Raw genomic sequence first — 12,549 nt, 5'->3', positions numbered from 1 at the left:
AACAACAAAATGATAAAACCCAGAAACCAACCCAGCTATGGAAGTATCCAAAGTAAATAAGCCTACAAGATTGTAAACAGGGAACCAGAGACACCAACTGACAAATGAGGACAACTACAAACCAAAAAAAGGGAAAAACATCTGTGTTGTAACAGAACTTCTAAATGATAGGGAAGTCAAGGCAACTACAAGATAGAATGGATTGCTCTACACTTGGGAAGAAAACTATAAATCAAAGGGTAACTTCAAAGAAAAATGATAAACCTTCACATCAAAATAAAAAAGAGGACCAGCATAAATATTCAGCAAATACTAAATCAATAGCAATGAAGGAAGTGATAACATGATTCACAAACAAAATGAGTTCAGCATAGAAAATTATATGGAACTAAGAAATTGACACAATGATAAAGCACATGACAAAAATGACAGCAACAAATTCATATTTGCTGATAATTACATTATCTGGCACGGGATTTATGGAAAACTCCAAGGCCTCAACACCAAAGGAATTAACAATCCAATTGAAAAATGGGCAGAAGATATGAACAGACACTTCACCAAGGAGGATATTCAGGTGGTCAGCTAATACATGAAAAGATGCTCACAATCACTGGCCATCAGAGAAATGCAAATCAAAACAACGAGATACCATCTCACCCCAGCATTGATGGCAAGGTTCAATGAGACAGAAAATAACAAATGCTGGTGGGGATGTAGAGAGACTGGGACTCTCATATACTGCTTGTGTGACTGTGAAGTGACACAACCACTGTGGAAAGTCATATGGCGATTCCTTAGAAAGTTGGAATTGGAGATACCATTTAACCCAGCAATCCCATTACTAGGTATATATCCTAGAGAGGTGAGAGCCAGGATAGGAATAGATACTTGCATGCTCATGTTCATCACAGCATTATTTACAATAGCAAAAAGATGGAAACAACCTATGTGCCCATCAACAGAAGAGTGGATGACCAAACTATGGTACATACACATACTGGAATGCTATGCAGCACTGAAGATTAATACAGAGTCTGCAAAATACCGCTTAATATGGATGAACTTGGAGGACATTATGCTGAGTGAAATAAGTCAATCACAGAAGGACAAATATAGTATTAGTTCATTGTTGTGGAGGTTCAAGGAAAGGTTTATATATGGAGGGAAATGTTCTTTATTGGTTGCCAGGGGTGGGAGGGGAGGGGAGGGAACAATGCAAAAAAAAAGAAAAAAATTCATTGACCCATCTCACTTCAGTTTTGTGTATTTCACTGTACATAAAATTGTATTTCAATAAAATGCATTAAAAAAAATTTTAAAAAGAAAAGGAAAAGAAGGTCAATATAGAAAGACCAATGTTCAGGAGGAAACAGTTCCTGGAGAGGAGCTTCATGTTTAGTAAAATAGCATCAGTGAAAAAGAAGAAGACCCTCAACAAGACTGACTGACACAATGACTACAATAACAGGCTCAAACATTATCAAGAACTGTGAGGATGACACAGGACCAGGCAGTGTTTTGCTCTGCTGTATATAGGATTGCTGGGTCAGAACTGACTCAGTGGTACCTTAGAACAGCAAACAATGTTCACTGGTGGTTACCAGGAAAGGGGGGGGGGAGTTAGCATGATGGGGGAAAGTATATTTTATACAGCAGACACTATCATATTTGTTGATGGGAAAAGTGGTGATGGGTTGTAGTCAGCACAGTACAACCAAAGTAGTAATGAGCATTTGATGATAGATGGGCATCCACAAACTGGTATAAAGGTAGATACAGGTGTGCACACAGGTGAGGACAGATTGAATTATCTGTAACCAAAATCAAACCTACTGCCACTGCGGTGTAGTAAATTTCTTAGTGTGGCTTTTCTACCCATAAGTCTTTGTAACCTCCAAGGTGGAATTTTCTATGAGCAACTGAGGAGCTCCTGATTGCTGAAGTTGTCCACCTGGAGTATTTCTGTTGGGAGTGGCACAAAACAATGTTCTGGGAGGTGCCCACTCTCTCTCAGGTGCTTAGAGTTCTGATGCTATGGTTGGCTAGTCTGACCACCCTGCTGGGCTCAAAAGGAGGCCTCCTAGAGGCAGAACTCTCTCTGACTCCTGGTTGAGGAAGATGTGCTGCTGAAAGAGACACACACCCCAGAAAGAGACATGTGCTGCTGGGAAAGAAACGCAAGAGACACACATTGCTGAGTGAGACACAGAGGGACCAGCACTGCTGGGAAAGAGACTGTGAGAGACTGTTGGCTGAGGGACGGTGGGCTGAGAGAGAGACTGAGCATTTTTCTTGAACTCGAATTGTAGCCTGGTGCTTCCCTAATAAACTTTATAATCTGTGAGCTCTGTGTGGCCACTGCAGTGAATTATCGAACCAGAAGAGAGGTGGTGGGTGTTTTGGGAGGAAAGGCTGGAGTAAGGGCTGGAGAGAGGCAGCATGTCTGGCCTGGCAGGAATAGGCCTTGGGTTACTGCTGGTAATCCTGTCTTCCTCTTGTAGGGTTAGAAGAGGTCGGAAGATGTGGCCTTGCCATTTTTGCAGCGACTGAGTCGAATCTGACACACAGCTACCCTATAAGACAAAGTAGAAATGCCCCCATAGGGTTTTCAAGACTAAATCTTTACAAAAGCAGACTGCCTCATCTTTCTCTTGCATGGCAGCTGGTGGGTTCAAACTGCCAACCTTTGGTGAGAAGACAAATACCTTAACCACTTTGCCATCAGAGCTCCTAGAAGTATGTATCTGAGGAAGAAAAAAAAAAAAACACACTGCCACTGAGTCAATTCCAACCCACAGTGACCCCCACTGGGTTCCTGAGGCAGTAAATCTTTATGGAAACAGATTGCCCCATCTTCCTTCCAAACCGCTGAACCTCTGGGTTAGCAGCCAAATGCCTTATCCCCTATGCCACCAGAGCTTCTTAGAAGGAGGGTCAGTATCTACAAGAATCTATAAAACTAAACCAAACTTACTGTCATCAAGTCAATTCCGACTCATCAAGACCCCCTTTGGGTTTCCAAGACAGTAAATCTCTACGGAAGGAGAATGCCGAGTCATCCTACCGCGGAGTGGCTAGTGGGTTTGAACCACCCATCTTCTGGTTAGCAGTCAAATGCCTTAGGCACTACTCCACCAGAGCTCCTTATGTAAGTATCTATTTGTTGTTGTTATGAGGTGCCGTTGAGCCGTGTCCAACTCATGGCAACCCTATGCACAGCAGAACGAACATGTCAGTCCCGCACCAGCTCCATGATCCTTGCTATATTTGAGCCTATCGTAGCAGCCACTGTGTCAACCCATCTCGTCGAGAGCCTTCCCCTCTTTCATCAACCCTCCACCTTACCAAGCATGACATCCTTCTTTGGGGAATGGTCCCTTCTGATAATATGATCAAAGTAGGTGAGACGAAGTCTGGCCATTCTCGCTCCCAAGGAACATTCCAGCTGCACTTCCTCCAGGACAGATCTGTTAGTTCTTTTAGGAGTCCCCAGTACTTTCAGCATTCTTTGCCAGCACCACAACTCAAAAGCATCAATTTTTCTTCAGTCTTCCTTATTCATTGATCAGCTCTCCCATGCATACAAGGCAACTGAAAATATCATGGCTTGTGTCAGGCACATCTTAGCCCTCAAGGAGACATCCTTGCTCCTCAGCATTTGAAAGAGGTCGCTTGCAGCCAACTTGTCCAGTGGTATACATTATCTAATGTCCTGACTGCTTGTTCCATTGGCATCGATTGTAGAACCAAGCATTGTGAAGTCTTTGACAACTTCAACCTTCTCTCCATTCATCGTGATGGTGCTTATAGGTTCAGTTGTGAGGATTTTTGTTTTCTTTATATTGAGATGTAATCCATACTGCAGACTGTATTCTGCAATCTTTATCAGTATGTGCCTCAACTCATCCTCACTTTCAGCAAGCAAAGTTGTATTGTCAGTGCATCACAGGTTGTTAATGATTCTTCCTCCAATCCTGATGCCATGTTCTTCTTCATATAATCCAGTTTCTTGGATTATTTGCTCGGCATACAGATTGAATAAGCATAAGGAAAGTATACAACCCTGACACACTCCCTTCTTGATTTTAAACCATGCAGTGTCCCCTTGTTCTGTTCAAACAACAGCCTCCTGGTCAATGCACAGGTTCCTCATGAGCACAATCAAGTGTTCTGGAATTCCCATTCTTGCCAATGTCATCCACAATTTCTTACGATCTACACAAATACCTTTGCATAGTCAATAAAACACAAGTTTATGAATATTTAAATATCTATCTCACTCTCACTGCTGTCAAGTCGAACCCGACTCACAGCGACCCCTCCCTTGGGTTTCCAAGGCAGAATCACTACAGAAGTAGATTGCCCAACCTTCCCTCCGAGGAGTGGCTGGTGGGTTTTGAACCACCAGCCTTCTGGTTAGCAGTCACATGCCTTAGGCACTATGCTACCAAAGCTCCTATAAATATCTATGTTGTTGTTGTTGTTGTTTTGCCGTCGAGTCAGCCCCGACTCATAGCGACCCCTCCTTGGGTTTCCGAGGCAGTATCACTACGGAAGTAGATTGCCCCATCTTCCTTCCGAGGAGTGGCTGGTGGATAGATACATGTAAATACAAAAACTATGTATGCAGGTACACATATTCGTTACAAATACAAATACAGATAATCCTCAAACATAACCAAACACTTTCTAACATTGGTTTTCTGGGCTTGAAGCTATGGACCATAGTTTCACGAGACAACACAGTCAATTGGCATTACACAGTTCACAAGACAAATGATCTGCATCCTAGTGAAGTAAGTAGCATTTGGAGGTCTTAAAAACTTGTAAGTGGCCATCTAAGACACAACTCTGGATCTTAAATCACCAGAACCCTAATAGTAAGAAGGTAACCAAAATACAGAGATCAGTAAGTCAGAATGTCCGGGGAGGGGACAGAAGGGGAAGTATTGAAAATAGCTAGACAGGTAAGAGGTAAGTGTTGATTTGGGTGACGGGAAAGGCACTATACAAAAAAGGAATGACCTTCACAGTAACACTAAAACAAAAGAAGACACAGAGAGGTACACAACAGGTATAGAGAACAAAGATAAAACTTTTATACACACAATATGGTATTAGTAATGACAAACATTAATCTACAGGTACATACGTAGGTAGAAAGAACAAATGATCAAGTATATCTAGGCAAAAGGAAATAAATCCATGATCATATATAAGTTTGGCAGATGAGATTTCTATATATGTACTTGTACACACTAAAAGAATATCCATATATATATATATGATAGAGCTAACAGGGGACAAAGTTATAATAACTTGTTAGCCACAGCCAACCCATCTGAGGGAGTGAGTTGTTGGGCCCATGGGCTTGGCACCATGTTCACAGGAGACATCAAGCTCAACTAGCATAACACACTGTTGTTGTTATGTGCCATGGAGTCGTCCCAGACTCATAGCAACCTTATGTACAACAGAACGAAATGCTGCCCAGTCCTATGCCAGCCTCAAAATCCCTACTATACCTAAACCCACTGCTGCAGCCACTGTGTCAAACCATCTTGTTGAGGCCCTTCCCCTTTTTCATTGACCCTCCACTTAACCAATCTTGACATCCTTCTCCAGAGAATGGTCCTTTCTGACAACATGACCAAAATAGGTGAGACAAAGTCTGACCATTCTCACTTCCAAGGAGCATTCTGGCTGCACTTCTTCCAGGATAGACTTGTTAGTCCTCTTAGCAGTCCACAGTACTTTCAGCATTCTTCAGCAACACCACAACTCAAAAGCATCAGCTCTTCTTTGGTCATCCTTATTCATTATCCAGCTCTCACATGCATATGAGGCAACTGAAAATATCACAGCTTGGGTTAGATGCATTTTAGTCTTCAAGGAGACATCTTTGCTCTTCAGCATTTGAAAGAGGTCCTTCACAGCACATTTTCCCAATGCAATACGTTTTTTGATGTTCTGACTGCTGCTTCCATTGGCACTGATCATAGAACCAAGCAATATGAAGTCTTTGACAACTTCAATCTTTTCTCCATTTATCATGATGCTGCTTATTGGTCCAGTTATGAAGATTTTTGTTTCATCTCTATTGAGGTGTAATCCATACTGCAGACTGTAGTCTTTAATCTTCATCAGTAAGTGCTTCAAGTCATCCTAACTTTCAACAAGCGAAACTGTGTTGTCTATGTATCTCAGGTTGTTAGTAAGCCTTCCTTCAATCCTGATGCCATGTTCTTCTTCATATAGCCCAGCTGCTCAGATCATGTATACAACTGGAATGGGTATGGTGAAAGGGTCAACCCTGATGCACTCCCTTCCTGATTTTAAACCATGCAGTATTCCTTTCTTCTGTTCGAACAACAGCCTGCTGGTCTACGTATAGGTTCCTCATGGAGTAACATACTACACAAAAATATTGTTCTACATCCTACTTTAGAAAGTAGTGACTAGGGTCTTAAAAGCTTGCAAGCATCCCTATAAGATCCAACAATTGGTCTCTCCTCATCTGAAGCAAAGAAAACCAAAGCTGCCTGGAAACAATTAGTTCAAGGGACTAACAGACCATGCGAACCTCAGCCTACATTATCATGAGACCACAAGAACTAGATGGTGTCCAGCTACCACTGTCAACCACTTGGAAAGGGATCAGTACGGAAACCCTGGACAGAGTGGGAGAAACATGTGGAACAAAATTAAAAAGCATAAAAAAGACCATACGTACTAGTCTGATAGAGACTGGTAAAACTCCCAAGAAGGCCTCTAGTCACCCTTAGGACCTGGAATTGAATTCACTCCTACAGCTTCCAACCAAATAGTAGACAGGCATATAGGGTGAATATTTACAGCAGATAGGTACACTCTTTGGAACCATCAATCATGGGAGATCAAAGGGCTGTATTTACACACAGAGACAGTTCAGAGAGCAGGAATGCATGGGAAAGAAGGACACAGGGAAAGGGTAGCCAGAGGAAGGAAGTGGAAAAAAGGGCTATTACATTGTTGGGATTGCAAACAATGTCAGGAAACAAAACGTCCATGACTTTTATAAGACAAATGAATTTGCTCTGCAAACTTGCACCCAAATCACAATAAAAAAGAAAAAGAAAAAAAAAAAAAGAGCCCAAATGTCATCCACCCTAGAGCAGAACTAAATGATGCCTGGCTACCATCACTGACTGTTCTAACCAGTCAGAATAGTTGGTCCCAGACTGAATAGGAAAAATATATGAAGCAGAATCCAAATTTTTATTGAAAAAAAAAACCACCAGCCAGACACACTGGCACAGTAGAAAACAGATCCCTAATACTATCATCTGAGACACTCTTTTCACCTAGAACTGAGCCTACCTTCTGAGATCACCTTTTACCAAAATTGCAGAGTGCAACACACAATAAAGGATATTATAGCATCAGTGCCATACATTAAAACCATCACTATAAGACCAAAAAGTTAACAATTTCTCAAAAGTAAAGATGAGAAAATAAGGGGGCAGGGAAACTAGAGTATTAGAAGGCAACAAACAAAATAGAATTAAACAGAATATTGATACACTGTGACAAATTTAACTAATATCCACCACTTGTCTGTCAATGTTGTCATACTGTAGTGGCTTGCATGTTGCTATGATAGGGAAGGTGTGTCACCAGTATCTCAAATAACATCAGGGTGACCCATGTTAATTTCAGAACTTCTAGACCAAGATAGACTAAGAAAGAGGTCCTGGGAATCTACATCTGAAAAAGTGGCCAGTTAAGAATAGTAAAGGAAGGTCTGATACAGTGCCAGAAGATGAGCCCCTCAGGTTGAAAGAAACTCAAAATACAACTGAGGAAGAGCTGCTTCCTTAAAGTAGAGTCGACATTAATGACGGGGATGGAGTAAAGCTTTCAGAACCTTCTTATGTTGCTGGGGGATGACTGAAAATAAGAAGAAACATCTGTAAATATTCACTAAAAATCAAAATATGGAATACATGAACTATGAATCCAGGAAAACTGAAAGCTGTCAAAAATCAAATGGAATGCTTAAAGATAGATATCCTAGGCATTAATGAACTAAAATGAGCCAGTATTGACCATTCTGAAATGGATAATCATATGGTCTACTATGCCAGGAATGACAAATTGAAGATAAATGACATCGTATTCATTGTCAAAGAGACTATTTCAAGATATGTCCTGAAATATAATGCTGTCAGTAATAGGACAATAGCCACATGCTGACATGAAAGACCAGTTAATAGAACTGTTATTCAAATTTAAACACCAAAGACGAAGAAATTAAAGATTTTTACCAACTTCTACACTCTGAAATAGATGTTTGATAAGTTGCTGTTACACGACATCTAGTTGGCTGTGACTCATAGCGACCCTGTGTACAACAGAACGAGGCACTGCCTGGTCCTGCACCAGCCTCACATTCCTTGCCATACTTGAGCCCATCATTGCAGTCACTGTGTCAATCCATCTCATTGAGGGCCTTCCCTTTTTTTACGCTGACTCCCCACTTTACCAGGCATGATATCCTTCTCCAGAGAATGGTCCCTTGCAACAACATGACCAAAGTGAGTGAGATGAAGTCTGGCCATTCTCACTTCCAAGGAGCATCGAGGCTGCACTTTACTTATGTTATTTTATGTGTGATATCAATGATATTATTTGATAATTTTCACATTCTGTTGGACCACCTTTCTTTGGAATGGGTACAAATATGGATCTCTTCCAGTTAATTGGCCAGGTTGCTGTCTTCCAAATTTCTTGGCATAGGTAAGTGCCTCCAGTGTGGCATCCATTTCTTGAAATATCTCAATGGGTACTCCGTCAATTCCTGGAGCCTTGTTTTTTCCAATTCCTTCAGTGTAACTCTGACCTCTTCCTTCAGTACCATTGGTTTCCAATCATATGCCCCCTCCAGAAATGGATGAATACCAATTCTTTTTCGTACAGTGACTCTTGTGTATTCCTTCCATCATCTTTTGATGTTTCCTGTATCATTCAATATTTTGCCCATAGAATCTGCTAAACGGGCAAGGAGGCCACATCTTCTGACCTCCTCTAACCCCACAAGAGGAAGACAAAATCACCATCAGCCCAAGTCCTATTCCTGTGAGGCCAGACATGCTGCCTCCCTCCAGCCCTTTCACCAACCCTGACACCAACAGTTCCTCCCGCAGCACTCACCACCTTTCTGCTGGGTTTGATAAAACTGCAGCGGCCACACAGAACTCACAGATTATAGGGTTTATTAAGGAAGCACCAGGCTATAATTCAAGTCCAGGAAAAACATTCAGTCTCTCTCAGCCCACTGTCCCTCAGCCAATAGTCTCTCTCAGCCACTCTCCCAGCAATGCATGTCTCTCGGTGTCTCTCTCAGCAGTGCATGTCTCTCCGTGTTTCTTTCCCAGCAGCATGTGTTTCTCAGGAGCGTGTTTCTCTCAGCAGCATGTCCTTCCTCAGCCAGCAGTCAGAGAGACTTCTGCCTCTAGGAGGCCTCCTTTTGAGCCTAGCACAGTGGCCAAACTAGCCAATCATAACATCAGAATACTAAGCACCTGAGAGAGAGCAAACTTCCCAGAACATTGCTTTGTGCCAGTCTCAATAGAAATACCCCAGGTGGATAACTTTTACAATCAGGAGCTCCTCAGTTGCTCACAGCAAATTCCACCACAGAGTTTACAAAGGCTTATGGCTAGAAAAGCCATACCAGGTAATTTACTACACCACAGAAATCTTTCAATACTGTAACTTGAGGCTTGAATTTTTTTCTTCAGTTCTTTGAGGTTGAGAAATGTTGAATGTGTTCTTCCCTCTTGGTTTTCTAACTCCAGATCTTTGTACATTTTATTACAGTAATTGACTCCATCTTCTCAAGCTGCTCTTTGAAATTTTCCGTTCAGCTCTTTTATCTTGTAATTTCTTCCATTTGCTTTAGCTACTCTCCATTCAAGACCAAGTTTCAGAGCTTCTTCAGACATCCATTTTGGTCTTTTCTTTCTTTCCTGTCTTTTTAATGAGCTCTTGCTTTCTTCATGGAAAATGTTCTTGATGTCATCCCACAGTTCCTCTGGTTTTTGGTCATTGGTGTTCAATGCATAAAATTTATTCTCCAGATGGCCTCTAAAGTCAGGTGGGATATAATCAAGGTCATATTTTGGCTCTCATGGACTTGTTTTAATTTTCTTCAGCTTCAGCTTAAACTTGTAAAGGAGCAACTGATGACCTGTTCCACAATCAGCTCCTGGCCTTGTTTTCACTGAAGACACTGAGCTTCTCCATCCCCTCTTTCCACCAATGTAGCCAATCTGATTCCTGTGTACTCTTTCTGGTGAGGTCTACATGTATAGCTGCCACTTACATTGTTGAAAAAAGGTATTTGCATGAGTAAGTCATTAGTCTTGCAAAATTCTATCATGTACTCTCCGACATGATTTCTACCATCAAGGCCATATTTTCCAACTACTAGTGATTCTTCTTTGTTTCCAACTTTTATGTTCCAATCACGAATAATTATTAGTACATCCCCATTAAATGTTTGGTCAATTTCAGACTACAGAAGTTGGTAAAAATCTTCAATTTCCTCATCTATGGCTTGGTGGTTGGTGTGTAAATTTGAGTGATAGTAGTATTAACTGGTCTTCTTTGTAGGAATATGGATATTATCCTATCACTGAAAGCACTGTACTTCAGTATAGATCTTGAAACATTCTTTGTGACAATAAATGCCACGCCATTCCTCTTAAATTTGTCATTCCCATCACAGTAGATCAAATGGTTGTCCAATTCAAAATGGCCAAAACCAGTCCATTTGAGCTCACTAACAATCTTTATATGTCCCATTTCATTTTTGACAACTTTCAATTTTCCTACATTCACGCTTTGTACATTCCATGTTCTGATTATGAATAGATGTTTGCAGCTGTTTCTTCCCATTTTGAGTCATGCTATATCAGCAATGGAAGTCCCAAAAGCTTTACTCCATCCACATTATTAAGACTGACTTTACTTTGAGGAGGCATCTCTTCCCCAAGCATATTTTGAATGCCTTCCAATCTGAGGGGCTTATCTTCCAGCACTATATCAGACAGTATTTCAGGGCTATTTGTAAAGTTTTCCAGTAATATATCAGGCAGCATTTTACTGTTATTCATAAGGTTTTCACTGGCCAATTCTTTGAGAAGTGGATGGCCCCTTTCCTCTTCCAAGCCTGTCTTAGTCTGGAAGCTCCACTGAAACGTGTCCACCATGGGTGACTCTGCTGGTATTTGAAGTAACAGTGGCATAGCTTCCAGCCTCACAGAAACACGCAAGCTATCACAGTACAACAAACTAACAGATGAGAAGTGGACAACAGAATATTACTCATCCATAAACACAAATGATATCCTGGTACATGCTATAACATGCATGAACCTTTAAAATGTTATGCTGAGTAAAATAATTCCATCACAAAAGAACAAATATTGTATGATCCCATTTATATGAAATAGCTATTATAGGCAAATGCATAGAAACCAAAGTTCACTAGTGATTACTAGGGCCTGGTGGAAGGAGAAAGGGGGGAGTTATTGTTTAAGAGGCACTAAGTTTGTATTAAAGGTGATAAAAAACAAAAATGGAAACTAGATTGTAGAAACAGTTAAACAGTAAAGTAAACATAATTACTGCCCTGGAATTGCAAATATAAAATATGTAAACATGGAAAATGTTTTGTTATATACATTTTTACCACAGTTAATAAAAATAATAGCATGGGTGTGTATTTATTGACATGGAACCACTTCATTATGTCAAATAAAATAAAGAAACACAATGAAGCATACATTGTCTAACGCATTTTGGCAGAATATTTACCAAAATGTTTTGTAAAAAGTACTTATCAGGGAATGGTAGGATTTGGGGTGATTTTAGTTTTACCTTATTTTCATTATAACTTTCAAATGATGAACATACATTAATTACAGAAACAAAGAAAGTAGAAAGAGAGGATGAAGGAGTGGGACGCAACAAAGAAAAGATGCAGAAAAGACAGATGAACCAAAGGGAAAAGAAGCAAGAAAAAGAAGAAACAGGGAAAAGATAACAATCATAGGATCCTGAAGCTGGCAGTATCTGACACATCATCAAACCTTGATTCTTCACACAAAGAAGAGACATTGAAAAACATCAGCTGGGCTGACCCAAACCCCTCTATAGCCAACCCTGCCATTTTATAGAGGATGAGCCTAAATACCATAGTGGTAAAAGAATCTCTTCAGCCCAGAGTTCATCCAGCACAAAGCTAGGTCTGGACTCAGAATGCTATCCTTCACTCTGAGGTTCCACCTCACCCATGGACAGAGAAAGAGGAGGAATCCAGGGCCCTGGTATGTGTGCACCCCTCCCTAGAGACCATCAGCCAGGCCGTACCTCCTTAGCCAGCCTTCGCGCCTCATAGTAGGGCCGAGCCTTCTCGATGCAACTCCCCAAGTGGGAGCCCTGTGTATTGAGTTTCCTCGCTGACTCTTGCAGGATCCTTCGATAGGTTGTCCGGGCCTC

The 12,549-nt window shown here is 41.1% G+C and overlaps 1 protein-coding gene across 1 annotated transcript in view; it reads right to left on the bottom strand.

Annotated features, from left to right (window-relative positions):
* Positions 1-12,549, bottom strand: part of SH3BP5L (SH3 binding domain protein 5 like) — a 56,055-nt gene that overhangs the window by 37,175 nt on the left and 6,331 nt on the right. Inside the window, exon 3 of the mRNA XM_007956144.2 lies at positions 12,421-12,549. Within this exon, the coding sequence (XP_007954335.1) occupies positions 12,421-12,549 (129 nt within the window). The remainder of the gene's footprint in view (positions 1-12,420) is intronic.

Source organism: Orycteropus afer, unplaced genomic scaffold (genome assembly GCF_000298275.1).
Source record: "Orycteropus afer afer isolate SDZICR_OR568_19922 unplaced genomic scaffold, OryAfe1.0 scaffold00575, whole genome shotgun sequence".
NCBI lineage: Eukaryota > Metazoa > Chordata > Mammalia > Tubulidentata > Orycteropodidae > Orycteropus > Orycteropus afer.
Note: the sequence above shows the minus strand (reverse complement) of the source record. Positions and strands in the feature narration are given on the sequence as shown.